Source organism: Rhinatrema bivittatum, chromosome 4 (assembly GCF_901001135.1).
Source record: "Rhinatrema bivittatum chromosome 4, aRhiBiv1.1, whole genome shotgun sequence".
Taxonomy (NCBI): Eukaryota; Metazoa; Chordata; class Amphibia; order Gymnophiona; family Rhinatrematidae; genus Rhinatrema; species Rhinatrema bivittatum.
Window position 1 is genome coordinate 98,777,689 of NC_042618.1, and position 24,733 is coordinate 98,802,421.

The 24,733-nt window shown below is 47.5% G+C and overlaps 1 protein-coding gene across 1 annotated transcript in view; it reads right to left on the bottom strand.

Moving 5' to 3' along the window:
• The window catches only part of PNN (pinin, desmosome associated protein), a 115,113-nt gene that overhangs the window by 64,357 nt on the left and 26,023 nt on the right, over positions 1-24,733 (bottom strand). Inside the window, exons 4-5 of the mRNA XM_029598495.1 lie at positions 21,580-21,655; positions 21,391-21,485 (exon numbers count right to left, since the gene is read on the bottom strand). Of these exons, the coding sequence (XP_029454355.1) occupies positions 21,391-21,485; positions 21,580-21,655 (171 nt within the window). The remainder of the gene's footprint in view (positions 1-21,390; positions 21,486-21,579; positions 21,656-24,733) is intronic.

The following is a 24,733-nucleotide window of genomic DNA, read 5'->3' on the forward strand; positions in this document are numbered from 1 at the left end:
AGATCTTCTACTAGAAAGAATTATAACTTCATATGGCACAGGTACTCCAAATGGTGTCAACAAAATACTTTCAATCCATTTTCCTCTGAGCCATCTCTTTAAATACTTGCTTCGCATTTCTGACTCGGGCCTCACCACCTCGTTTGTATTTATTTATTTTAAATCTTTTCTAGACCGTCGTTTGGAGGGGACCGTCTCAACGGTTTACAATAAGGCACATAAAAGTAATGTTACTAAAATTTGTCAGTTTACATAGGTGCCATAATGTTCGGTAACATAGTTTGTTATCAATGTTAATTGTTAAATGTGATGAATCATGTCCAGGTCTCTCTCAAATTTGAGTACAAAGCTATCTTTAAACTTGTAACTTATCCTTTGTTGATGCGCTCTCTATTAAAAAACTACACACTTAGTGATTATCGTAGTGTGTGTGTGGATGTTAGATTGTACGTACTTTGCCCTTGCCTGGCTTTTATTCCCCTTCTCTTTTTGAAATGCTTGTTTAAAGAGCCAGGTCTTTAAACTCTTCCTAAAGGTTTTGCTGTCTCTTCGTAATCTTAACTCCAAGGGCATGGAGTTCCATAGTATGGGTCCTGCCAAGGATAGTTCCCTTTCTCTTACTTGTGTTAGTCTCGCTGTTTTGACTGATGGGATCGTAAGCAGTGCTTTGTTTGCTGACCTTAGGTTCCTGTTAGGGACGTGTACCCGAAGGGCTGTGTTTAACCAGTCTGCATTTTCGTTATGTATTAATTTATGTATGGTGCACAGTGTTTTGTACTGTATTCTTTGTTCAATGGGGAGCCAATGTAATTCGGCCAGTGTTTCAGTAGTGTGTTCTCTTTTACTTTTGCCGGTTAAAATTCTTGCAGCTGTGTTTTGCAAAATTTGTAGTGGTCTTAGTGAGGTGTAAGGTAGACCTAGTAGAAGTGCAATACAGTAGTTGGTGCTTGCAAATATCATTGCTTGTAGTACTGGTCGAAAGTTGGCAGTTGTTAGTAGTGGTTTAAGTCTTCTGAGGACCATGAGTTTAGCGTATCCTTCCTTTACTTTTAGGGATATATGTTGTTTTAAGCTTAGTTCTGTGTCAATTATTACTCCTAGATTCCGTACTTTCTCTACTAGTATTAATTGTTGGTTGTTTTTGAGTGTGATTGGGCTCTTGTTTGATTTCCATATTTTTTCGTTCTAAATGTAGGAATTCTGTCTTCTCTATATTAATTACTAATTCCATTTGGTGTAGTAGCTGTTTTATGATATCTAGATACATGCTGGCTATGTTTGATGTTTTCTCAATTGTATCATCAATGGGTAAAATTAATTGAATATCAACATATATATAGTGTGTAATTCCCAGACCAGCTAGCAGGTGGCATAGTGGTAGCAGGTATATGTTGAACAATGTGGCAGATAGGAGTACCACAGAGATCCGCCCTGTTTGGAGGTTTATTTTTTCTGATATAGTGTCTTTAATTTGTACTTGATAATATCTGTTACTAAGATATGATCTAAACCAATTGATTGTTTTGTTGTTTAGACCTATTTCTTCTAGTCTATTTAAAAGAATGTCATGATTTAGTGTCAAAGGCCGCTGACAGGTCTAGCATCACTAGAATGTAATGTTTACCGTTATCGAATCCCCTCATAACGTTATCTGTCAGCGCAAGCAAAAGTGTCTGTGCTATAGTGTTTTCTAAAGCCATGCTGTGAAGGATATAGGATGTTATTGATATCTAGGTGTTCTGCTAGTTGCTTTTTGGGTGCACCTCAGCTCTATAGCAAGTATACTCAAGTAGAGAGCATCCATTGATATCTTGCTTCATGAAAGGCCTATGGCATGACAAACTCCTGGTTCAGTGGAACCTGAATGTAGTTCTTTACCAACTAATGAAGCCTCTCTTTAAAACACTGGAGTCTGCTTCTCTAAACACTAGTGTGTGTGTGTGTGTGTGTGTGTGTGTGTGTGTGTAATTTTTGTCTTTTATAAGAGAAAAAGTTCTGTCATGTTTTCTATTTGCTGAAAAACAATGAGAAAACAGTTCTTGCTTCATGCTTCACAGCCTTCACTTTTTCCAATATTATAACTTGTTAGGGAATACTGGAGAAATTACTTACCTGATAATTTTGTTTTCCTCAGTGTAGACAGATGGACTGACTAGTGGGTTTATGCTCCCCTGCCAGCAGTTGGAGATGGAGAAAACTGACATCACTGTATATATAGCCCTGCAGTGCCCCCAGCCTGCCAGTATTCTCTTCAAAAGCAACTGTGGGCAGACTAGTAAAAAACTTGATTAAAAACAGGTAACCAGAACTGTACTCAACCAACCATAAACAATGAACTCACGTAAGATTCTAGGTACCCCAAGCTAGGGACTGGATGAACACTTACTGTAATCCCTTGAGACCCAGAGCCCCACAGGAGGACTATCGACACACTTACGTGGCAGCCGAGGGTTAGAAGCTGAGTCCATCTGTCTACACTAAGGAAAATGAAATTATCAAGTAAGTAATTTCTCCATTTTCTTGTGTAGATAGACTCAGGACCAGTGGGTTGTACCAAAGCTACTCCCCAACAGGGTGGGAGGCTGCACGTGGTCCAGTCAACACCACAAGTGCAAAGGCTGCATCCTCAGGGTCTGCTCATCCAGATGACAAAACCTAGAAAAAGTGTGTAAGGAGGACCACGTCACAGCTCAGCAGATATCGATGGGAGACAACAGACTAACCTCTACCCATTACACTGCCTGAGCCCTAGTGGAATGAGCTCTAACCCGAGTAGGCAACGGCTTCCCAGCATCCACATATGCAGCCGTAACTACCTCCTTAATTCAGCGAGCTATGGTAGCCTGCGAAGCCGGAGCGCCCTGCTTACTCCCACCATGAAGAACAAACAGGTGATCTGTCTTTCAAAAAAGTTCAGAAACCTACAAATACCGCATGACAAATCACTTGACATCTAAGGAACACCAGAGGTGATACTCCTCTGCATCCCTGACCTTATCCAGGGATGATAAGGAAACAGACTGATACAAATGAAAGTCAGAGACTGATTGGGCAAGAAGGATGGATGTATGAAGTTGTAACGCCCCTGGAGTCACCTGAAGGAAGGGCTCCCAGCAAAACAAGGCCTGCAGTTCAGAAATTCAGGAACACAGTCTTCAAGGTCAACAACAACAAGGAAAGGTTATGCAGTGGTCGGAACATAGGGCCTGCCAAAACCTCCAGCACCAAGTTAAGACTCCACAAAGGAACCGGTAACCTCAAGCAAGGCTTTATAAAAATGGGCTACATCAGGATGAGATGAAAATGAAACACCATTCACCAGGCCTCTGAAACAGGCAAGAGCTGCAACCTGCACCTTCAAGGAATTAAGGGCCAAACCTTTATTCAACCCATCCTGCAAAAAATCCAGAATAAAGGATCTTTACTGAACAAGGAAGACTACCCCGCTCCTCACACCAAGCCTCAAAAACTCTCCAAACCTGCGGAAGTGGAGAACTTGCAAGCGTGGAGTAGGATGGCAATCACCATAGAGGAATAACCATGCTTTAACAGACGAGCCCTCTCAAGGGCCAAACCGTAAGTCAGAATCAGGTTGTATCCTTGTGAAGAGCCAGTCCCTGCGATAACAGGTCCATGTGTGGCGGAAGACCAAGGGGGGCCTCCACCAGTAGTCATTACAAATCTGCATACCAAGGACACCTAGGCCAGTCCGGTGCCACCAGGAGTACTAGCCCCCTGTGGCCTTTTATCTTGCGAATTATCCTGCCCAGCAAGGGCAATGGAGGTAAGGCATAAAGCAATCTGTCTTCTGGCCAGACCTGTACGAGAGCGTCTATTGCCAGGGACCACAGATCACTCCTGCGACTGTAGAATTGAGGAACCTTCACATTTCGAGAAGTCACCAGCAGGTCAAGGAATGGAAGGCCCCAGCAATCCACCATCAGCGGAAATGCCTCGGCTGACAACACCCACTCTCCTAGTTCCAGACTCTCCCTGCTGAGAAAGTCCGCTCTTACGTTGTCCTTTCCTGCAATGTGAGAGGCAGAGATCATCTGCAGATGACCTTCCGCCCACTCAATAAGTTGGTCTATTTCCTGTGACACCTGCTAGCTCTTGGTTCCTCTCTGGCGATTGATATAGGCCACAGTCATCGCACTGACCAACATCATGCTAACCACTTGAACCCACAGCCTGTGACTGAACTGCAAAAGCATGCCAGCCGTACTGCCTGGGCCTCCAGGTGATTGATGTTCCAGCAGGACTCTTCAGCATTCCAACGCCTTTGGGCCGTTAACTCCAGATAGTGAGCTCCCCAGCTGTGGAGACTTGCAACTGTCATGAGTACCAACCATGTTGGAGAGGACACGTCACTCCTATGGCCAGATTAGCAATGGGAAAACGTACGTTATATATATATATAACGTACGTCTAGGAAGTTGATGTGAGACTGTTCATCGAGCAGAGTCCACATCTTGGGTTTGGAGGTTAATACGAGCTCCCCAACCCAAGTTGGATGTGATCGTGGCCAAGGTCACCTGAGGAATTGGTTACTGGATCGGTGACATGGATCAGGGACGAAAACGGTTAAATGGTTTAGAGTAACTGAATTTTAAAGTGCACTGCGTTTTCCCATTGCTAATCTGGCCATAGGAGTGACGTGGACTGTGGAAGCCATATCGCCCAGCAATGGGAAGAATTGATGGGCTGAGGCTATGTTGCATGCGCGCAGAGATGTGGACAGTTTGATAGGATTTCTGGGCGGTTGTTGGGCAGGAAGGCCTTTTGGACTGTAGTGCCCAGATATGCTCCGATGAAGGCAAGGAGGTGAGACGGATCCATATGGGATTTATGGTAGTTGATCAGAAATCCCAGCAAATTTAGTAGATTTATAGTGAGTCTTAGAGAATATAGAGCTCCTTGTTTGGATTGACTCTTTATTAGGCAGTCGTCCAGGTAAGGAAACATGTGAATGCTGTTTTTCGTAGATAAGAGGCAATCACTGCTAAGCATTTGGTGTAATACACGAGGTGTCTAAGCTAGTTCGAATGGCAGAGCTTGGTATTGAAAATGCTGTTGACTCACTATGAAGCGTATTGAAGGTCATGAGAATAGAGTCAACTTCCTTGTTGTAGTAAGGGAAGCATGGTGCCAAGAGACACCATTTTGAACTTTTCTTTCTAAAGAAATTTGTTGAGATTTCTGAGGTCCAGGAGGGGTGGAGGTCGCCTGTTTTCCTTGGAAGTAGGAAATAGCGGGATTAAAATCCTCTGCCTTGCTGTGTCCGGGGAACGGTGTCCCGAGCCCTGGTCCTCAGTAGGATGGACTGTTCTGTTCTCTGGCAAGGTTTCAAAATCTAGAAGCCTGCCTGTGGCCGCGTGGTTGTTCTCACGCAGGAGCTGGATAATTCTCGCGTGAGGGCTAAAAGGTCCTTCTAGCATCCCTCTTCGCTGGTCTTCTAGCCGAGGAGGGAGGATTTGCAAGAAACGTAGAGAGCTGTCGCAGGGTATCGCAGTGGTCTTGCAATTGAGCCACTGTCTGCTGGACCTTGGCACGAAGAAATGATCTGCAGTGCATGGCAGATCAGCTAGTTTATCTTGGACTTCGGGCCGTAAATCAGGGGCCATAAGCCAGGTTCACCATCTAGCACCAAGTCCTGTTGCTGGCAAATGGAGGACGTTTCGATGCAATCATATGTTGTTTGAACTTCATGTTGATGGCAGTGAGGTTCCCTTGATGTTGTGTCAAACATAGCTGGTAAACAGCAATATGTGACACCAACATGGATCCCCGGAAGATTTTACGACCTAGACCCTCTTTAGTGACCAGGTCGAAAGGGATGTCATTTGGAGGGATAGTCTCCACTCTTCTGGTGGAGAAGGCTCTGAAAGGAGGTTGGTTTAGGTCTCGATGGGATCGGTGCCGAAGCAGGATTAGAGTTCCCATTGCCCTTCGAGGATCCCGGGATAGGTATAGGGGCCCGTGGAGGCTCAGAAGCACGAGTCGGCGTCGATGACTTAGGCTGTCGTTACTAGGATACCAATGAGGGCACCGAGGCGGTGCAGCAATGGTGCGAATATTGATGGCTCCGGTGTTGGTGCCGGTATGTGGGCCAGCATCAATTGAGGTTGTAGATTTTGGAAGGCATCAAGGACAGCCTGGCGGCCGAGGACGTCTAGCTCCTCCCTGGAGTTGGTATAGGTAACGCAGCTACAAGGGGAGGCAGGCTAGGCGTTACTGGCACTTCCACATGGATCTGTGGTGGCACAGTACCCAGGACTGGTGTCTGTGGAGAACGCCTCGGTGCCTCAGGTACAGAGGAGCATGGAGACTCTTGTACCCAGGACCGCTTTGCAACTGGCTTGATGGACATCAATGCCGAATCTGTGCCGGCACCGAACATGGAACCCTGTCGGTGCCAGCAACGATGTTTCCCTTGGTGCTCGGCCCAGTCATTCTCCAGCACAGAGGAAGGTGCCACCGCTGTCCTGGATGGCATCGGTGATGGACAGTCACCGTGCCTCTACTGCTCCTGGTGTTGTTTTTCGCCTAAGGATTACATGGGGGCTCTGGTTGAGGTCCCGAAGTATGGAGCGTTTTCGTTAGTCGAGGGCACTGAAGCCTCAAGGGCGACCTCAAGGGCGGCGTTGATGGCATTGACGGCGACCACGACGGCATCAATGGTAGCCACGACGGGATTGATGACGGCCTCCATAGCATCAATGGGGACTGTGGACATGGACCCTCTAGTCTCGATGGACCCATGGAAGATTGCAGCAAGGACACCTGCGGGCATCGTGGAGCGGAACAAGTGTGATAGACATAGGGAGAGAAAAAAAAACGAGGGCCGCAAAACGGTTGGTAACCCGGAGGAACCGACAGTGAGGTGACAGGAACCGACCAGAGAACACAGAATAGTACTCACCGAGCATCGATGAAAATGTATGCGAATGGAGACCAGAATAGGGAAATTATTTGTGAAGTAAAACTTCAAGTTTTTCTGTGAGGAAAAGTTGTGAGAAAAAAAAAAAAGTCTCACAAAGCTCCTGAACGTGAGACAACTGCAGCGTAGAAAAAAAAAAGAGACTGAAGGGAGAATCCTGTGGACACAGGGATCATGGCATGCTGGGCATGCTCAGTGTGCCAGTCAAGGTTTCTAGAAACTTTGACAAAAGTGTTCTGTAATAGGGCTCCGCCTAATGACACCACCCATATGTGAGGACTACCATCCTGCTTGTCCTGGGAGAATGGGAAGAACCTAGCTTAGCAAAATCCAAGGAAGATACCTCCCTGAGCATTTCAGCAGTGCTGACACAGGTTAGAAGCCAGGTCAGCCTGACAGGCAACACAAATAGGAAGATGCTTAGGCTTCCTGCTTACCAGCGTCATCGCGGCAGTAAACTTGCATCGGAATGGCTCACGCTCAAAAATGAAATGTGCCTAAAAATTAAGCACCTAGAAGAAAGCTCGGCAAGGCGCACTCACAACCTGTGTGCCAAGTTAAGCGCATAAAAAAGTTTGTGAGCGTAAAAAGTGTGCCCAAAAACCAAGCGCACAATACGTGCACAGAGCTGACTCACTGCACACACCGATGGCCTATAGGAGGGCAGCAGCACACGCACAAAAGCATGAGAAAACGGCTACCACAGCCTACCACACAGCATACAAGAACAAAGCCTAAGCGTGGGGCCGCTCAACCCGCCCAGCTGGCCAGTTCCCCCAAGCCCAACGGGAGCGGGAATGAATGTCGGTATGGTACGCCAAGAATGGAGACCGGAGGAAGTCCTGAAACCCCTCTGTCTCTGATTCAGCGCCTATCGGCTGAGTACAGAGACAGTTTCTGGCTACGGGGGGGTGAGGGCATCTGCTGTCACCCCCACACTCAGCCTCCTGTACCCGCTGCCTTTCAGCTGAACTAGCAGCTAAGTTGACCCCAGGAAACCCAGCTACCGGATCACGGCACATCTGAGGGACCACGGAAACTACCTAAGGAATTCTCAACTGGGGGAGGGACCTTTAAGTATCACTGCAGGAGAGCAGAGCTTTTTTTACCTGAATTTAGAATTTCAAGTTTCTCCTTCCAAAAAGATCGAAGCAATCCCGATAGGGAGATGCATGTTCACCATCTGCTGGAGACTGAGAATACTAGCAGGCTGGGGTCACTGCAGGGCCATGTATACTATGACGTCAGTTTACTTTCTCCATCTGCTGGCAGGGGAGCATAAACCCACTGGTCCTGAGTTCATCTGTCTACACACTAGGAAATGCATATTTTTGGCCAAGTAAAGATAAAACACACACACACAGTACTGCTTAAAGATGTTAGGCAGCTTCCCCTGGTAGCCCTCCCTTCTCTAACTTGAAGTCTGCAAGCTTCAAGGTCACCTAGCATAAAATAGAGATATGACTTAATTAAAAGGTAAGAGCACTACCCACTTAAAGCCAGCTAGCAGATTAAGCGTTTTACTAGTCTGAGAGATGAAAACATCTGGAAACTACCCAGGACAGAATGTGTTAGGTTTAAAGCTAGTGGTCACAATATAAGGTGATTATAAGCAGTGAATGAGGACAGGAAGTCCACCATGTTAGAGAATATGCGCAGTACATTTTAATCAGTAGCTTGGCAATATTTCAGGAAAATGAGATGAAGAAATCCCTTCTGAGCATGTGTAGTCCACAAGGCATATAACCCCAGCACACCCTATGCCAGACAGATTCCCTGCAGAGAGCTGATTTTGAACAGACAGCACAGCAATCTCATACCAACAGAGGAATCTCAGCACTGATGCGTCTCCAATTGAGAACCTGCTTAGTTGATTCACTATCTGGAAGAGCCCAGAGACACTTTTCCAGGAAAGGTGACAGCTGCCACTAGGCTTTTGTATATAATTATTCCCTATTAGTTGGGGAATTAATATATTTACTCGTTTGTTTTGCTGATATATTGTATATATTTTGTCTTGCTATTTGTCTCATGTGTTCTCATAAGCACCTGTTTTGTACATATACATATATATATATATATATATATATATATATATATATATATATATAAAAAACATAGCTTTTCATTGTTTGACATGATATAGTGAGTGTTATTCTCTTAAGTTTGTTTGTGTAATACAGACAAGGCAAACAAATACCATATACCATAGCAGAACCCACTACAACATAGTTGCAGTGACTTCAGCTAGAAGAATCAGCAAACTCAAAACTCTCATCCACTATCTTAATTCCACAACAGGGTGATTCTCCGTACTCACCCAAAATTTCCTCTGAAGGTCATTTTGGCTTTTCCTATCAAGCCATTGCATTACCTACTTTCTATCGTGGGCCCCACATGCATGAGGGCGAAAAAGTCCTATATACAGGGCCGGCGGAAGCCCTAGGTGAACTAAGCCTGGGCCTAGGGCACAGGCAATCAGGGGGCGAGCAAGCAGTGGCGCCAAAGAGGAGAAATTCAGCAAGCTCCACTCCTCTTTGCTGCCATGGCGCAACTGTTCGTGGCCCACATGGCTTGTGCCCCTTTAATGGGGGTGGAGGTGGGTGGGGCAAGGAGATGATGCCTAGGGCGCCTAATCCCCTTGCACTGGCTCTGCTTATATACTCTGGACTGCAAAAGGAAAATTAGTTTCTTACCTGATAATTTTCGTTCCTGTAGTACCACGGATCAGTCCAGACTCCTGGGTTTGGCCCCCCCCCCCCCAGCAGATGGAGACAGAGCAGTTACCATAACAACGCTCCGCCTATAAAGAGAATGGTGCCACCTACAGTCCGGCAGTATTACTCAATGTCAAAGCAGAATATCTCATCAAAACCTCTTGAACTATGTACAATAACCCTTTAACAAGAAAAAGAAATAATTGATCCACTTAACCCTCCTGGGAACCGAACCTGTAGAACCACTTGAGGACAAACAATCGCAAATTTCTTCAGACCTAAAAATTAATTACATAATAACTGAGCGGACTCTCCCTTACTTCCATGCCTCTGACGGGTGGGACTCTGGACTGATCCGTGGTACTACAGGAACGAAAATTATCAGGTAAGAAACTAATTTTCCTTTCCCTGTACGTACCCGGATTAGTCCAGACTCCTGGGATGTACCAGATCTACCTTACCTGGGATGGGATCCGGAGAGGCCAGCTCAAAGCACACCTTCTCCGAAACCACCAGAACCTGGTGCTTGGACATCCATTCTGTAATGTCTCGCAAATGTATGCAAGGACTTCCACGTAGCCACCCTGCAAATTTACTGTGGAGAAACCATCTGGTACTCTGCCCAAGACGCCGCATGCGAATGAGTAGAGTGAGCCCTTAGACCAACAGGAAGAGATCTACCACGAAGGAGATAGGCCGAGCTAATAGCCTCCTTCAGTCAGTGAGCTATGGTAGTCTTGGAGGCCATCTGACCCCGCTTGGAGCCATTCCAGAGCACAAAAAGATGTCCGGAAACACGAAAGTCATTTGTAACTTCCAGATAACTGAGCAATGCTCTGCAAACGTCCAGCTTTCGCAATTCCCTGGACAAGGGATCCGAATGGTCTAATCCTGCGAAAGCCGAAAGCTCCACCGAGTGGTTGATATGAAAGGAAGAAACCACTTTCGGGAGAAAGAAAGGCACTGTCCGTAATGAAACCCCTGACTCCGAAAACCACAAAAAAGGTTCTCTACAAGAAAGAGCTTGAGTCCCGACACTCTACGAGCCGATGTAATGGCCACCAGAAAGACTACCTTCAAGGTAAGGATCCCTCATAGTCGCCCTCTTCAAACGCTCAAAGGGTGCCGAGCATAGATCCGTGAGAACTAAATTTAGACGCCAAGATGGACAAGGATGCCTCAGCGGAGGATGCAAATGCTTTGCTCCCCTTAAACAAGCCACGTCAGGATGTGCCGCTAACGCTACACCTTGCACAGAGCCACACAAACAACCAAGAGCCGCCACCTGCACACGGAGGGAACTGCACGTCAAGCCCTTGGACAGACCAGCCTGAAGAAAACAGAATATCAGACACAGAGGCCTGGGTAGGAGAAACATCTCGGTCTAAACACCAAGCCTCAAAAATCTTCCATACTCTAACATATGAGCGGTTGGTGGGAGTCTTACACGATCGCAGGAGCGTAGCCAACTACGGCTGGAGAATAGCCTTTGCCCCGTAACCGTCCCCTTTCAAAAGCCATGCCGCTAGACAAAAGCGATAGACTTCCTCCAAACAGATGGACCCTTGATGTAGCATCTTGGACAGTCTGGAAACCGCAGTGGACCCATCACCACTAGATTGAGGAGGTCTGCAAACCATGGGCATCTGGGCCATTTCGGGGCTATGAGGATGACCTCCGCCGGATGGAGCTCTATTCGCCTGAATACTTTGCCGATCAACGGCCAAGGTGGAAAGACATACAGTAGAACTTCGGTGGGCCAGGGCAGGACTAGAGCATCCACGCCTTCTGCTCCCATATCTCTGCGACAAGCGTAGAAACGTGGAGCCTTGGCATTCTGAAACGTCACCATGAGATCCATGCTAGGCGTACCCCACGTGTCGCATATTAGTTGAAAAGTTGCGTCCGCTAACTCCCATTCCCCGGGATCTAGGCGATTTCGGCTGAGAAAGTCTGCCTGCACGTTGTCCACGCTGGCAATGTGAGACGCCGCTATGCTGACTAAGTGCTGTTCCACCCAGCTGATCAATTGATGAGCCTCGACTGCCATTGGTTGACTTCTGGTCCCTCCTTGATGACTCATGTATGCTACTGTGGTTGCATTGTCAGCGAGAACTCTAATGGACCTCCCCTGAAGGAGAGGACGAAACGCTTGTAATGCTAACCAAACTGCTCGGATGTCCAGACGATTGATAGACCACTGTGACTCCTCTGGAGACCAAAATCCCTGTACAGATTTCCCCCGGCATACCGACCCCCAACCGGAGAGACTGGCATCCATGGTAACCACTGTCCAGTCGGGCACCTCCAGGGGAACTCCATGAGTCAGATTGTCCGTTACCAGCCACCAATCGAGACTGGCCCGCGCTGCATCCGTCAGTAGGAGGGGAAGAAGAAACAGTTCGGAGAAAGCAACGCGGACTGTAAAGGCCGCATTTGAGCAAAGGCCCAGAGAACCAGTTCCACGGTTGAGGTCATCGAGCCGAGAACTTGCAAGTAATCCCGGACCCTGGTAGGATGCTTGAGTAACAAGGCTCTTACTTGAGCCTGCAATTTGAAAATGCGTTCTGTGGAAAGAAATACTCTGCCCTGCTGTGTGTCGAATAGAGCCCCAAATACTCCAAGGACTGAGAGGGCAGACCCACTCGCAAGGCAAAATTGCTGCACATGGCCGCCCGCACTCCCAGTGCATACACCTCAAAAATATTTTTAAGCTGCACCTCCAACTTCCTGTCTTGCAGGTCCTTGAGTGCTGTAGCCCCTGTGACCAGGACTGTGGTCTTCTTGGTAACCGTGAACACTGCCACGTCCACTCTGGGCACTTGTAGCAGCTCTAAAGCACCCTCCGGCAGAGGATATAGCTTATCCATGGCTTCACTTACCTTCAAACCAAGATCCGGGGTACCTCACTCCCGGAAGAGCAAGTCCGTAGCCGAAAAATGAAAAGGGAAGGAAGTAGCAGGGCCTCAGACCCAGCAAAACCGGATCCATTGCTCCCAGTTTGGATTCCTCAGGTGGCCCCTCAATTCCCACTCAGCCAAAATAGAAGGGATAAGAGGACCCAGCTCCTCCCTTCTAAAGAGATAGACCACCTTTGGGTCATCCCCTTCCATCACATGCGAGCTCCTCGCTGAACCCTGCGGATGCACATCAGCATCCACCCCCCCCCCCTGTGGGGGCTTGGACTGAGGGTCTGGATCCCCAGGGTCAGTATCTTGATCAGAAGGTATCTGAGTCAGTCTGAGGGACCCCTGTTCGTAGAGGATGCTTAGGTCTCAATGGGTCAGCAGCCCCCTGAGACCTAGAGCAGAAATAGGCTTGGACTCCAGAGAGATAGATTTTAAGCCAGACTGCTGCTTCCCTGATTTTCTTGCTTTATAAGCTTTATGGAGCAGTAAAACAAAGTCTGATGAGAAAGAGGAAGAGGAGGAGTCAGAAACCCTCTCGGGGCTATCCTCCGCTGCTGGCAATTCATGATGCAAAAGGTCCCTTTCACCTAGAAACCTCTGCTGAGGAGAAAGAGGAGGCAGTAAAAACCCCTCCCCCATTGCAGCACAAGTGGCAGCTCTGAAAGACTGCAAAACGTCATCCTTTCCCGCGCTGAGCGGGAACGGGTCCGCACCAGCTTGACCTGCAGTATCTGAGCCCGCAGTCACGCGGGTAGATTTAGTTTTCACTATTTTGACAGCATTAACGGCCCTGGAGGACCCCTCCCCCCTCGGCAAACACGCGAAGCAGAGGCCCTCCCGTGAAAGGCGCGCGCGGCATGAAGATCGCGGCATCAAGAGAAAACAGAAATTTACACTGGCAAGAAAAAATTTCAAAAATAACTCACCCCTGCTCCAGGAAGGAGAGAGCCGCCACAATACTGCCGGCTGAAAAGTTAAACTTTTTTTTTTTTTTTTTTTTTAATTTAGAAACTTGCCCAGGAGTGGTCCAAGGTGCCGATTCCTGTAGGGTGGAATGAACTAGGCTCCCTGGTGTCGCACTCAAAGCTGCCAAAGAAAGAAATTAGAGTCCTCGACCCTCTTATGCAGCTGCCTCACGACCTCTCAGGACCTCACAACCCCCTGGGAGGCTGAAGAGAACACTGCTACGACTAAGAAAAAAATTTTTTTAAGCCAAATTGACTAAGAAATAAGAAAAGGAACCAAAAAAAATCACCTAACTGACTAACTCCCAAAACAAACTACCACATAAACCAGACAGTAGGTTTGGCACCCCCACCATCTGCTGGAGACAGGATTACTGCCGGACTGTAGGTGGCACCATTCTATTTATAGGCGGAGCGCTGTTATGGTAACTGCTCTGTCTCCATCTGCTAGAGGGGGGGCCAAACCCAGGAGTCTGGACTGATCCGGGTACGTACAGGGAAAGAGCCTTAGCATATCACAAGAAACAAATTCAGCTACATCATAAAACCTTCCAACTTTTCATCTCATTCAATCCCAGTTGCCAGGCATATCTTGTCTAACTGGCTGGCTGGCTAGCTAGCTAAGTGCGTTCTTCACTGCTACAACTTAACAGGACTACAAATTACAAACTCTGAAGGATGATCAAATGAGAACCATGGTTGCTTCCGTTGCACATCTTCGAGAAGTATCTATTGAAGATATCTGCAAGGCTGCAATTAGCTTTTACATCCCACTACTATCTTGATTACCTCTCAAAGACACGTAGTTTTGCAAAGTCTGGTCTGACTGCAGTCTTCTCTCCATGGGGAGGGCTGGGTTGCTTACTGTAAATGCTCTGCTGCAACACTCAGCTTGATATTTCTCACATGTAATGACTAATTCAGCCTGATATTCAATGGAAAAAAAGCAAGTTTGCTTACCATAAACAGTGTTTTCCACTGGCAGGATGAATTAGCCATAGAATACCCATTCACCTTCCTGGAGAATGTACCATATAGCTAGATTAGCTCTGGTATGGACCGAGGAGATTCATAAGGCAACACCCACTTGGAACTCCCACACATGCTCAATATAGCTCAAAATTCCTCTAGTTTGGAGAGACAAGTCTGTTCAGTGCTGCTGGATGACAAAATCACCCACATGTAGTGGCTAATTCATCCTATCTACCTACAGAAATGGAGAAATTACTTACCTGATAATTTTGTTTTCCTTAGTGTAGACAGATGGACTCAGGACCAATGGGTATTGTGCTCTCCTGATAGCAGATGGGAGATTGAGTCAGATTTCAAAGCTGACGTCAGCCTACATATACTCGTGCAGCATGCTTAGCTCTTCAGTATTCTCTTCGAAAAGCCAGTGTGGATATATTTTGCTTAATACTTGAGTATACTTGATTAACCTTGAACTAGTTTAAGTGATATTATATATAAGAACTTTTTGGCACTGGAGACCGCAGTGCACTGAAACAATACATGCCGACACCTAGGTACCTGCGGATGTCTTAAAATAGAGGTAAGCCGTGGCTTACCCGTACAGTCTCGAGATTTGATATCAGAGGTTCTCTAATTCTGGAGCACCGTGGGCGGGATGCTGAGTCCATCTGTCTACACTAAGGAAAACGAAATTATCAGGTAAGTAATTTCTCCATTTCCTAGCGTGTAGTCAGATGGACTCAGGACCAATGGGATGTATAAAAGCTACTCCCCTACCGGGTGGGAGGCTGCCCATGGCCCACTTAGTGCTGCCCTTGTGAAGGCTGTATCCTCCCTGGTCTGGACATCCAGGCAGTAGAACCTGGAGATGGTGTGTAGGGAGGACCATGTCACCACCAGACAGATCTCGGCTGGCGAAAGCACGCTGGTTTCAGCCCAGGAGTCTGCCTAGGCCCTTGTAGAATGTGCCTTGACCTGTAGAAGTAGTGGTTTTCCTGCCTCTATGTAGGCTGCATTAATTACTTCTTTGATCCAGCGGGCCTTGGTCGCCCACGATGCCATTTCCCCTTGTTTCTTCCCACTGTGAAGAACGAACAGGTGATCAGTTTTGCGCAAGGATTCCGATCTCTTCAGGTATCGGACTAGGATTCTGCTGACATTCAGGTGGCGAAGGAGGCATGAGTCTTCCGAATCCCTGTGTTCATCTGGTGATGGTAAGGATATGGTCTGGTTCACATGGAACTGGGAAACCACTGGGAACGATGGTACCATACGCAGCTGTATGGTTCCTGGGGTGAACCTGAGGAACGGGTCTCAACAGGATAATGCTTGAAGTTCAGAGATGCGCCTAGCTGAGCATATTGTGATCAAGAATGCTGTCTTTAAGGTCAAGAGGCGTAGAGAGACAGGCCGCTTGTTGGTCTGAAGGACTCCCCTGCTAGGAAGTCTAGTACTAGGTTGAGGTTCCATAGAGGCACCGGCCACTTTAGTGGTGGCTGGAGTTGTTTGACTCCTTTCGGTAAGCGAGACACATCAGGATGAGCTGATAGTCTGATACCGTCCACTTCGGACCTGAAACAGGCCAGTGCAGTGACTTGAAACTTGAGGGAGTTGAGGGACAACCCCTTCTGCATGCCGTCCTGTAGGAATTCTAGGATCGTGGGAATCTTGGCTGTTCTCGGAAGGAGGGTGCGGTCTTCATACCAGGCCTCAAATACTCTCCAAATCCGTATGTAAGACAGAAATGTGGAGAACTTGCATGCTCGGAGCAGGGTGTCAATCATGGCTTTTGAGTAGCCACGCTTCTTTAGGTTAGTCCTCTCAAGGGCCATACCATAAGAGAATCGAGCCGGGTCTTCATGGGAGATCAGTCCCTGCTAAAGAAGGTCCCTGTTTGGCGGTAGACGCAGAGGATTCCCCACCAATAGTCTTCGCATGTCCGCGTACCATGGTCTTCTTGGCCAATCCGGGGTGGCTATTTATTTATTTATCATTTTTATATACAGACATTTGATCTCAATTGAGATATCACACCGGTTTACATTCAGGTACTGTAGGTATTTTCTAAGTTTTTGTACCTGAGGCAATGGAGGGTAAAGTGACTTGCCCAAGGTCACAAGGAGCGACAGCAGGACTTGAACCCTGGTCTCCTGGTTCATAGTCCACTGCGCTAACCATTAGGCTATTCCTCCTCCCCTAGTAGGACTAGTCCCCTGTGGTGCTCTATCTTGTGGATGACCCTGCCCAGTAGTGGCCAGGATGGGAAGGCGTACAGGAGGTCTTCCTCTGGCCAGTTCTGGACGAGAGCATCGACTCCTTGAGATTGTGGTTCTCGTCTGCGGCTGAAAAATCTGGGGACATAGGCATTGCGATGAGTTGCTAGGAGGCCCCATCAATTCACTATCAGCTGGAAGGCTGTGGGCACCAGAGACCATTCCCCTAGGTCTAGGCTCTCTCTGCTGAGGTACTCCGCTGAGATGTTGTCTTTTCCCCGCTATGTGGGAGGCAGAAATCCCTTGCAGGTTTGTTTCCGCCCACTCCATGAGAGGGTCTATTTCCAGAGACACCTGCTGGCTCTTGGTTCCTCCCTGGCGGTTGATGTAAGCAATGGTTGCTGCGTTGTCTGACATGACTGACAGACTTGCCTCAGAGTCTGTGGCTGAATCGCAGGCAGGCTGGTCTGACCGCTCGAGCTTCCAGGCGGTTTATGTTCCATTGTCCCTGGGCTGTTAGCTCCCGACAATGGGCTCCCCACTCTCGCAGACTTGCGACTGTGGTGAGCAAGATCCAGTTCGGTGGGGATAGGTTTACGCCTCTGCTAAGGTGTTCTTCCTGTAGCCACCATTGAAGCTGATGCCGAACCTCTGTCGGTAGCTGGAGGCGAATTGAGTAGTTCTGGTACACTGGATTCCATCGTGACAGTAGGGAGCATTGTAGCGGTCGCATATGGGCCCTTGCCAACAGAACAACTTCTAGAGTTGATGTCATGAGGCCGAGGACTTGAAGGTAGTCCCATACCTTGGGGCAAGCCAAGTTTAACAGGTTTTGTAATTGACCCATCAGTTTCCTTCTCCTTGGAGGGGGAAGGTAGACCTTGTCCTGTTTGGTATCGAACTGGACTCCCAGGTATTCTAGTGACTGGGAGGGCTGTAGGCAGCTCTTGGCTGTGTTCACGACCCACCAGAGCTCGTGTAGTAGGTTCTTGACTCTGGTGGTCGCGTGGCGACTCTCCTCCGGAGACTTTGCCCTGATCAGCCAATTGTCCAAGTAAAGATGTACCAGGACTCCTCCTTTCCTCAGTGCTGCTGCTACTACCACCATAATTTTGATGAAGGTTCTGGGAGCGGTAGCTAGTCCAAAGGGTAGGCCTCGAAATTGGTAATGATTGCCCAGAATCTCAAAGCGCAGGAAAAGCTGGTGGCCCTGATGGACCGAGATGTGAAGGAAGGCTTCGGATAGGTCCAGGGAGGTTAAGAATTCTCCCGGTTGTACTGCCATTATAACGGAGCGTAGGGTTTCCATGCGGAAGTGTGGTTCCTTCAGGTAACGATTGACGGCCTTGAGGTCCAGGATGTGCCGGAATGTTCCTTCTTTCTTGGGAACGATAAAATAGATGGAATAGTGGCCAGAATTTTGTTGAGATGTGGGCACTGGAGCTATTGCCTTCAGGCTGAGTAGTCTTGCTAATGTGGTTTCCACTGCCAGTCTCTTGGAGTGGGAGTGGCACGGTGATCTCATAAATTTGTCTGGGGGGATGCTTTGGAATTCCAGGGAGAACCCCTCTCGAAGGATAGTTAGGACCCACTTGTCTGATGTTACCTCGACCCATCTTTGGTAGAAGAGGGTAAGTCTGCCCCCTATGTCTTCTTCCTGTGGATGGGTCTGCGTCTTCTCATTGTGGGGTACGGCCGGAGCCTGCCCCTGAGCTTGCGCCTCTCTTAATGTGCCTGTTCCGAAAGGACTGAGACCTTCCTGAAGAACGAGGTGCTTGGGACTGTGTATTCTTGTAAGGTTTAAAACACTGCGATCCTCTACCCTTGGTTCTTCTGGGGAAGGAGCGCTGATATGTTCTTTTGCTCCTGTCTTCAGGTAATTGGGGTACAGGGGATTTGCCTCATTTGTTGGCTACTTCTCCAGTTCACTCCCAAACAGGAGAGATCCTTTAAAAGGCATTTTTGTGAGGTTCGCTTTGGAAATCGCGTCAGCCGACCAGTTTTGGAGTTATAATTGTCTTCTGGCCGCCACTGCGGCGGTGGCGACACCCCTGGATGATGTGAGCACGAGGTCTGCGGTAGCATCAGTGAGAAAGGAGACCACAGGTTCCATCTCTTCTCCGGGCGTGGTAGCAGCTCTGGAGAGGATCAAACACAAACATGCCACCAAAGCGCAGTAGGAAGCAATTTGTAGCGTCATTGCTGAAACAAAGAACTGCTTAAGGATGGCTTCCAGCCTTCTGTCTTGGGCGTCCTTCAGTGCCGCTCCTCCCTCCACAGGGATCGTGGTGCGTTTTGAGACTGCACAGATCATAGTGTCCACTTTAGGGAAGCGTAGAAGTTCCTTGGCCGTGGGTTCCAGCAGGTATAGGGCTTCTAGTGCCCATCTCCCTTTAAAACTGGCCTCTCGAGCATTCCATTTCAGGTCAATCAGTTCCTTGATGGGCTCCAACATAGGAAAATAGCATGAGGCTTTACGGAGGTACACCAACATGGGATTTCTTTTGGTTCAGATGTAGGTTCCGTGCCTGGGAGACCCAGTGTCTTCATAGTTTGGGACACAAGGGCTGGTAATTCGTCCTTGTGGAAGGATTGGAACATGGTCCGGGTATGGCTCCAACCCTGGGGGGATTTCCCCTTCTTCCAGGGAGTCCGTTTCCTCATCTGAAGTGTCTGGATCCCCATCCGGGATGCTCTTGGTTAGGAGAGGCATGTCTCGAGAGCCTTGGGAGGTGCTGGGAAGGGCTTCTGCTTCTAGCAGAGTTTGAGACCAGTGGACAGCCGGGGCTGGTTGCGCCTAGACAAAGGTTTGCAGCCCTTTACAATATTCCACCCAGGAGAAGGTTCCTGGGACCATGTTGATACCAGGAGGGATTATAGTGGAAGCCCCGGAGGAACTTTCCTGTGGGGGCACAGAGTTGGAAATACTTAGGTCCGGGGTGCCTTCACCAGTGGTTCCGGATCCCTCTCCTGGCTGTGGGAGGTCTTGATTTGGTTCTCCCTGGTTCTGTTCACACTACCAGCACAGGAGGGATTCTAATTCAGGCTGCGCAGCTCTCAAGTGGCAGGCTGGGCAAAGGAAGGGTCCCTTGGCCTTCTTGGATGGTGGTGCCATTGTTTGTGCGCGTGTAGAGCTTAAAAACTTGCCCATGCGAGAGTTATGTGTGCGGATGTGCTTAGTTGTGCGCGTCGAGAGCACAGAAGTTATGCGCACTACATGCTCACAAGTTGTGCGTGCAGGCGGCGGGCTTTGTGTGCGTGGCGCAGTTGTGCGTGCGGCCTAGTTGTGCGCACAACTCAGATGTGTGTGCAGTTAAGCGTGTATCCCTACAGACGCGCTCAAGTTAGGCGCCTCGGGCTTCTGGCCTGCTCCGCGTGTAGCGGTGGCGAGGGGGGAAATGGTGCCAACGACCCCGGCAGCAAGATGGCGACACACCCCCCCCCCCCCCGGAGGGTCTCCTCGTGTGTGGACCCTCGCACCGGATCGGGGCCTAGCCAGAGAGAGGCTACTCAACCCAATTTAAAGCCTCATTGGAGGAAGGTCGGTACGGCTATTCGAGCCTTGGAGAGCGGAGACTTAGAAGTAAAGGTTTCTACCTTACTTGGTCTCGGCGCTTACTGGTCGCATGTCGGGTGGTCTCCAGCTGCGGGGGGAGAGGGGAATATCTTCACCACCGAGCTCGAATCTGCACCCGCTGCCTTTCAGCCACTCTGGGGCCTAAGTCCACGCCGGGAATCGGCAGTCAGACCAAGGCTCACCTCTGAGGGATATCGAAGTCACCTCAGGAAAAGTCTCGACAGTGGGAGGGACCGTTCGGTTTACCGCAGGAGAAGCGGGGCTCTCTTCTTAGCAGGTAAATTTTCTCTCTTCTTAGTTGTAAATGTTACACTATTCTCTTTTGGATAGTGTCACATCTGCTATGGAAGATGGAGACATACGGAAGAGCTAAGCATGCTGCACGGGTATATGCAGGCTGACGTCAGCTTTGAAATCTGACTCAGTCTCCCATCTGCTATCAGGAGAGCACAATATCCATTGGTCCTGAGTCCATCTGGCTACAGGCTAGGAAAATACCATTTATGGTAAGAAAACTTGTTTTCTTCATTGTGGCCATGTTACTCTGATCTTGTAATTGACCTCAGTATTGTGGCCTTCTGATCGGTGTTCTGCTCTTCCCTGTTTTGCTCTTTGTTCTGTTTAGCTTTGTATTTGGGCCCTAGCATTTTGGCCTTCTGTTCTTGCTCCTGTTTTAGCCTAACTCTTGTCTGTCTGGCCTTATTGTGGTCTTCTGTTCTTGTCTGTATTTGTCCTGTTTGTGTCTAGTCCTGGGTTTGTTCTGTTCTGTTTGTGCTGGATTCCTTGTATTGTGTTCCTATATGGGCACCTTTCTGTTCTCTGCCTGTTTTTCTGCAGCCTAGCTCTGCCCTAGTTGATGCCCCTCGCATCTGTTCCCAAGTGCACCTCCTGCCAAGTCCTGCTGGCCACCAGAAACAGAGTTCAACTCGAGGGAGATGTGGCTGGTCAGGCAGAAGACCCTGATGCTTGGCCAGCCCTGTTCCTGTTTGAGCCAGCTGTTCCGGAGTCCAGCCCATTCCAAATCCAGGGATTACCATAACCAGCAGCCATGCCCCAACAGATTCTCCATAGTCTGCAATGTCAGTGTTACAGTGTACCTTTGTTTTCCCTTTTCATCCATGGTCTGATCTTGAATAAGATCTCGGCGTGTTCGTTCTTTGGAGGTAGCAACAACAGAGGATTGCAACGCGGGCTATGGCAAAGCAAATGTAAGAGCTGTTAGTCTTCCCTAAAGAGAACTTACCCTCTCCCAAAAATACCCTACCAATTAGAAACCTGCACACTACCTTTTTAACATCATCTTCATCTTCCGCGTCGCTTTCCTGGCGTGATTCTCTTCTTGTCCGACGCGCTCCACCCAACCTGAAGGGAGGGTAAAGAAACTGTGGTTAAAAGCAAGTACAATATAATATGCTGTCTCTTCTCTACTCCATTCAGTTAATCACATAGCCAGTTCCATTTCTCAATCACTACAAGTATTTCTGGTCTTCAGAATAACCAAAACACGTTTAACTACATCCTTATTTTATATTGCAATTCTTGTATGCAGATTTTTTCAAGGATATCTATTGTGAATACGCTGTACTCCTGACCAGTCTGTGGCTCTTGAGAACCAGGATTAGTCAAGCATTACAGCACAGCAAAACTCAGTGCTCCAGGAAAGGAGACACAATGTACTATAAAAGCAATACTTTGCAGATTTGTAAAAACCAAGTCAGGCCATTCACCAAAATAAGAAAACATCATTTCATTCATTTTTGCATTAGGCAGCAGGACATCTTACATTAAGAATCACAATACTTCAGCTGTGAATACTGCAGCACTATACAACTGTTTTAGTAAATGGCAACATTTCTTAAAGAATCAAATGAGAAATTTTGAAGATAGCTAATAGTTCACATTTTAAAGATTAGTTTGAAAAACTCTGCAGTGGGGTTTCACCAAAATATGTAAGAGCGCGGATTTTACAAATAGCTGGGGCCATTTAATTTTGCAGTTGGGAAAATATTAGTTGAACAGTCCATCACTGTAACAGTAAAACAATGGCTGTGTCATTAAATCATTGCATCATGGATTGACTCACAATCCTGATACTAGAGTGCAAGCAGACTAGGCTATAAATGTACAGGAGGCACCGGTTACTGAATGAAGTCTTGCATTTAGGATGACGTTTTTCAGAAACCAAAAAACAAACAAGTAAACCAAAGACCACAGCATGCACAAGCTATTTGCTTATTATTTATTACTTATTAAAAATATTTATAAACCACCTAAAGTATCACAGATATGCTAGGCGGCTTCCAATCAGCATAAACATTGTAAAACCATAAGAAAACAAATATAAACTGTTAAACATATCGCATACCAGCAAGCCCAACCCTTACATAAATGCTTCCTCAAATAAAAAAGGTCTTAAGCTGTTTCCTGAATATTTATTTAGATTCTGCTTTTTGCACTTTTTTCAGCACTTCAAAATGGATTACACTCAGGTACTGTAGGTTATGAATAACTTTACTTCTTGCACAGACCTGTACTCGACACTGCATTCCAAAGAGTAGAGCCTATAATTGAAAAGGCTCGCTTTCTGACACCTTGAATATGAAAGTCCCTAAAATTTGGCACTTCTAAAAGATCATTTAAAGAACTTAATATCTTACCTTGAGCATAAGCTGAAAAAAAGAGCATTCAGGTACTGGACCAGATTTTGGTACACATTTAAAAACAAGAACCTTAACTGCTCAACAAGCAACCAATGCAGCTAAAATAGCAAAGATGTTATATGTTAGCTAGGAGATACTCCCAAACTCAGTCTGGCAGCTGAATTCTGTAATAGCTGTAAGACCTGAATCTGATATTTTAGGAGGCCAATATACAATGAATTATAATGGTCAATAGTGTTCAGTATAAAGGCCTGCACTAAGATCCGAAGAAAAGCAAGCTTGCTTACCATAAATGATGTTTTCTGTAGATAGCAGGATGAATTAGCCATGCTGCCTGGGAGCGCCCCTGGTGGCCTGGTACAAGAACGCCTTATAGAACATTCAAACTGCGCTCCTGCACCGCCTGTGCGGTGCCCTTCCAGCGCAACTGACTGTCTATCCTCAGTTGATCAGATAGCAAAGGAACAGGAGCGAATAGGAAGGTAAACAGAGCAGGAAGGATAGAGACCAACCAGGGAGGTGGGGGGGGGGGGGGGGGGGGGGGGGGGGGATACATGGCTATTTCATCCTGCTATCTACGGAAAAAATACTGTTTACGATAAGCAAACTTACTTCCCCCCCCCCCCACCCACCCCACAGATAAGCAGGCTGAATTAGCCATACTGTCTGGGTGTCCCCAGCTAGAAAACCACGAAGCACAGGCGGATGTTCTATTCAAAGTGTTCTGTACATTTGGGCATGAGTAGGTTTATCTGTGCTTCGCGTCCCTGTAAAATGTGAGCAGTCTCGTGAGCACTCTTAGGAATTCGTAGCATAACAAGAATCTCCTGCCACATGGAAGCATCAGAAGTGGTGTGCTGATGGCGGCAATAGTGAGACATGAAGGTATGCAGCAATGACCATGGAGCAAACTTATGTCCTGAATTGGCATGTGTCAGTGGGCGATCGAGGTAGCCATTGCTCTCAGCTGATGTGCCTTAACCCTTGATGTCAAGCGTTGTGGCTTGGTAGAATAGCAGAAATGGATGCATTGAGTCAGCCAGTTTGCAAGTGTCCATTTTGTGACTGGCAATCCTGGGGCATTTGGATTGAAGGAAAGTAAATGTTGCAAATGCCTATTTAGTGCACTAATTCTTTGTTTATATAAGCTAACGTTCTCTTGCAATCCAGCAAATGTAGTAGGGCCTCTCAGCTAAATGTATGGGGTTTAGGAAAGAAAGTCAACAATGTTATGGTTTGATTAAGGTGAAAAGTCAATAGTACGGATGGGTCCATAGAGTTACACTGTCAAGGAAGAATTGCAGATAAAGTGATTAATGAACCAGCACTTGAAGCTCACCAACTTGTCTTGCTGACGTTATTGCGACTAAAAACAGAACTTTCCAGGTGAGAAATTTCAAAGATGAAGTTTGCATTGGCTCAAGAGATGGAAGCATCAATTTCTCTAGAACGATGTTCAAGTCCCAAGGTACAGCTGGGCGTGAGATTGTAGCCTTAGAGAACCTCTCATGAAACGGGATATGAGTAGGTGTATGGATATGGAAGTACCCCGAATTGACGGGTGTAGGATGATATGTCGGGTAAGACAGATCCTCCGGGGACAATGAGGGCTCCAGGGGATCTTCTGGTGGATCTGAAGATATGCCCATGGAAGACAGTGGCGAGAATGGTGGAGACTAAACAGGTTCTCGGCATGGTCGAGACTCATGAATATAACTCTACTCCTTGTTCCTCCTCCTCCTCTGATGCTACCCACACCGGAGAAGGCTCTGTGGAGTCC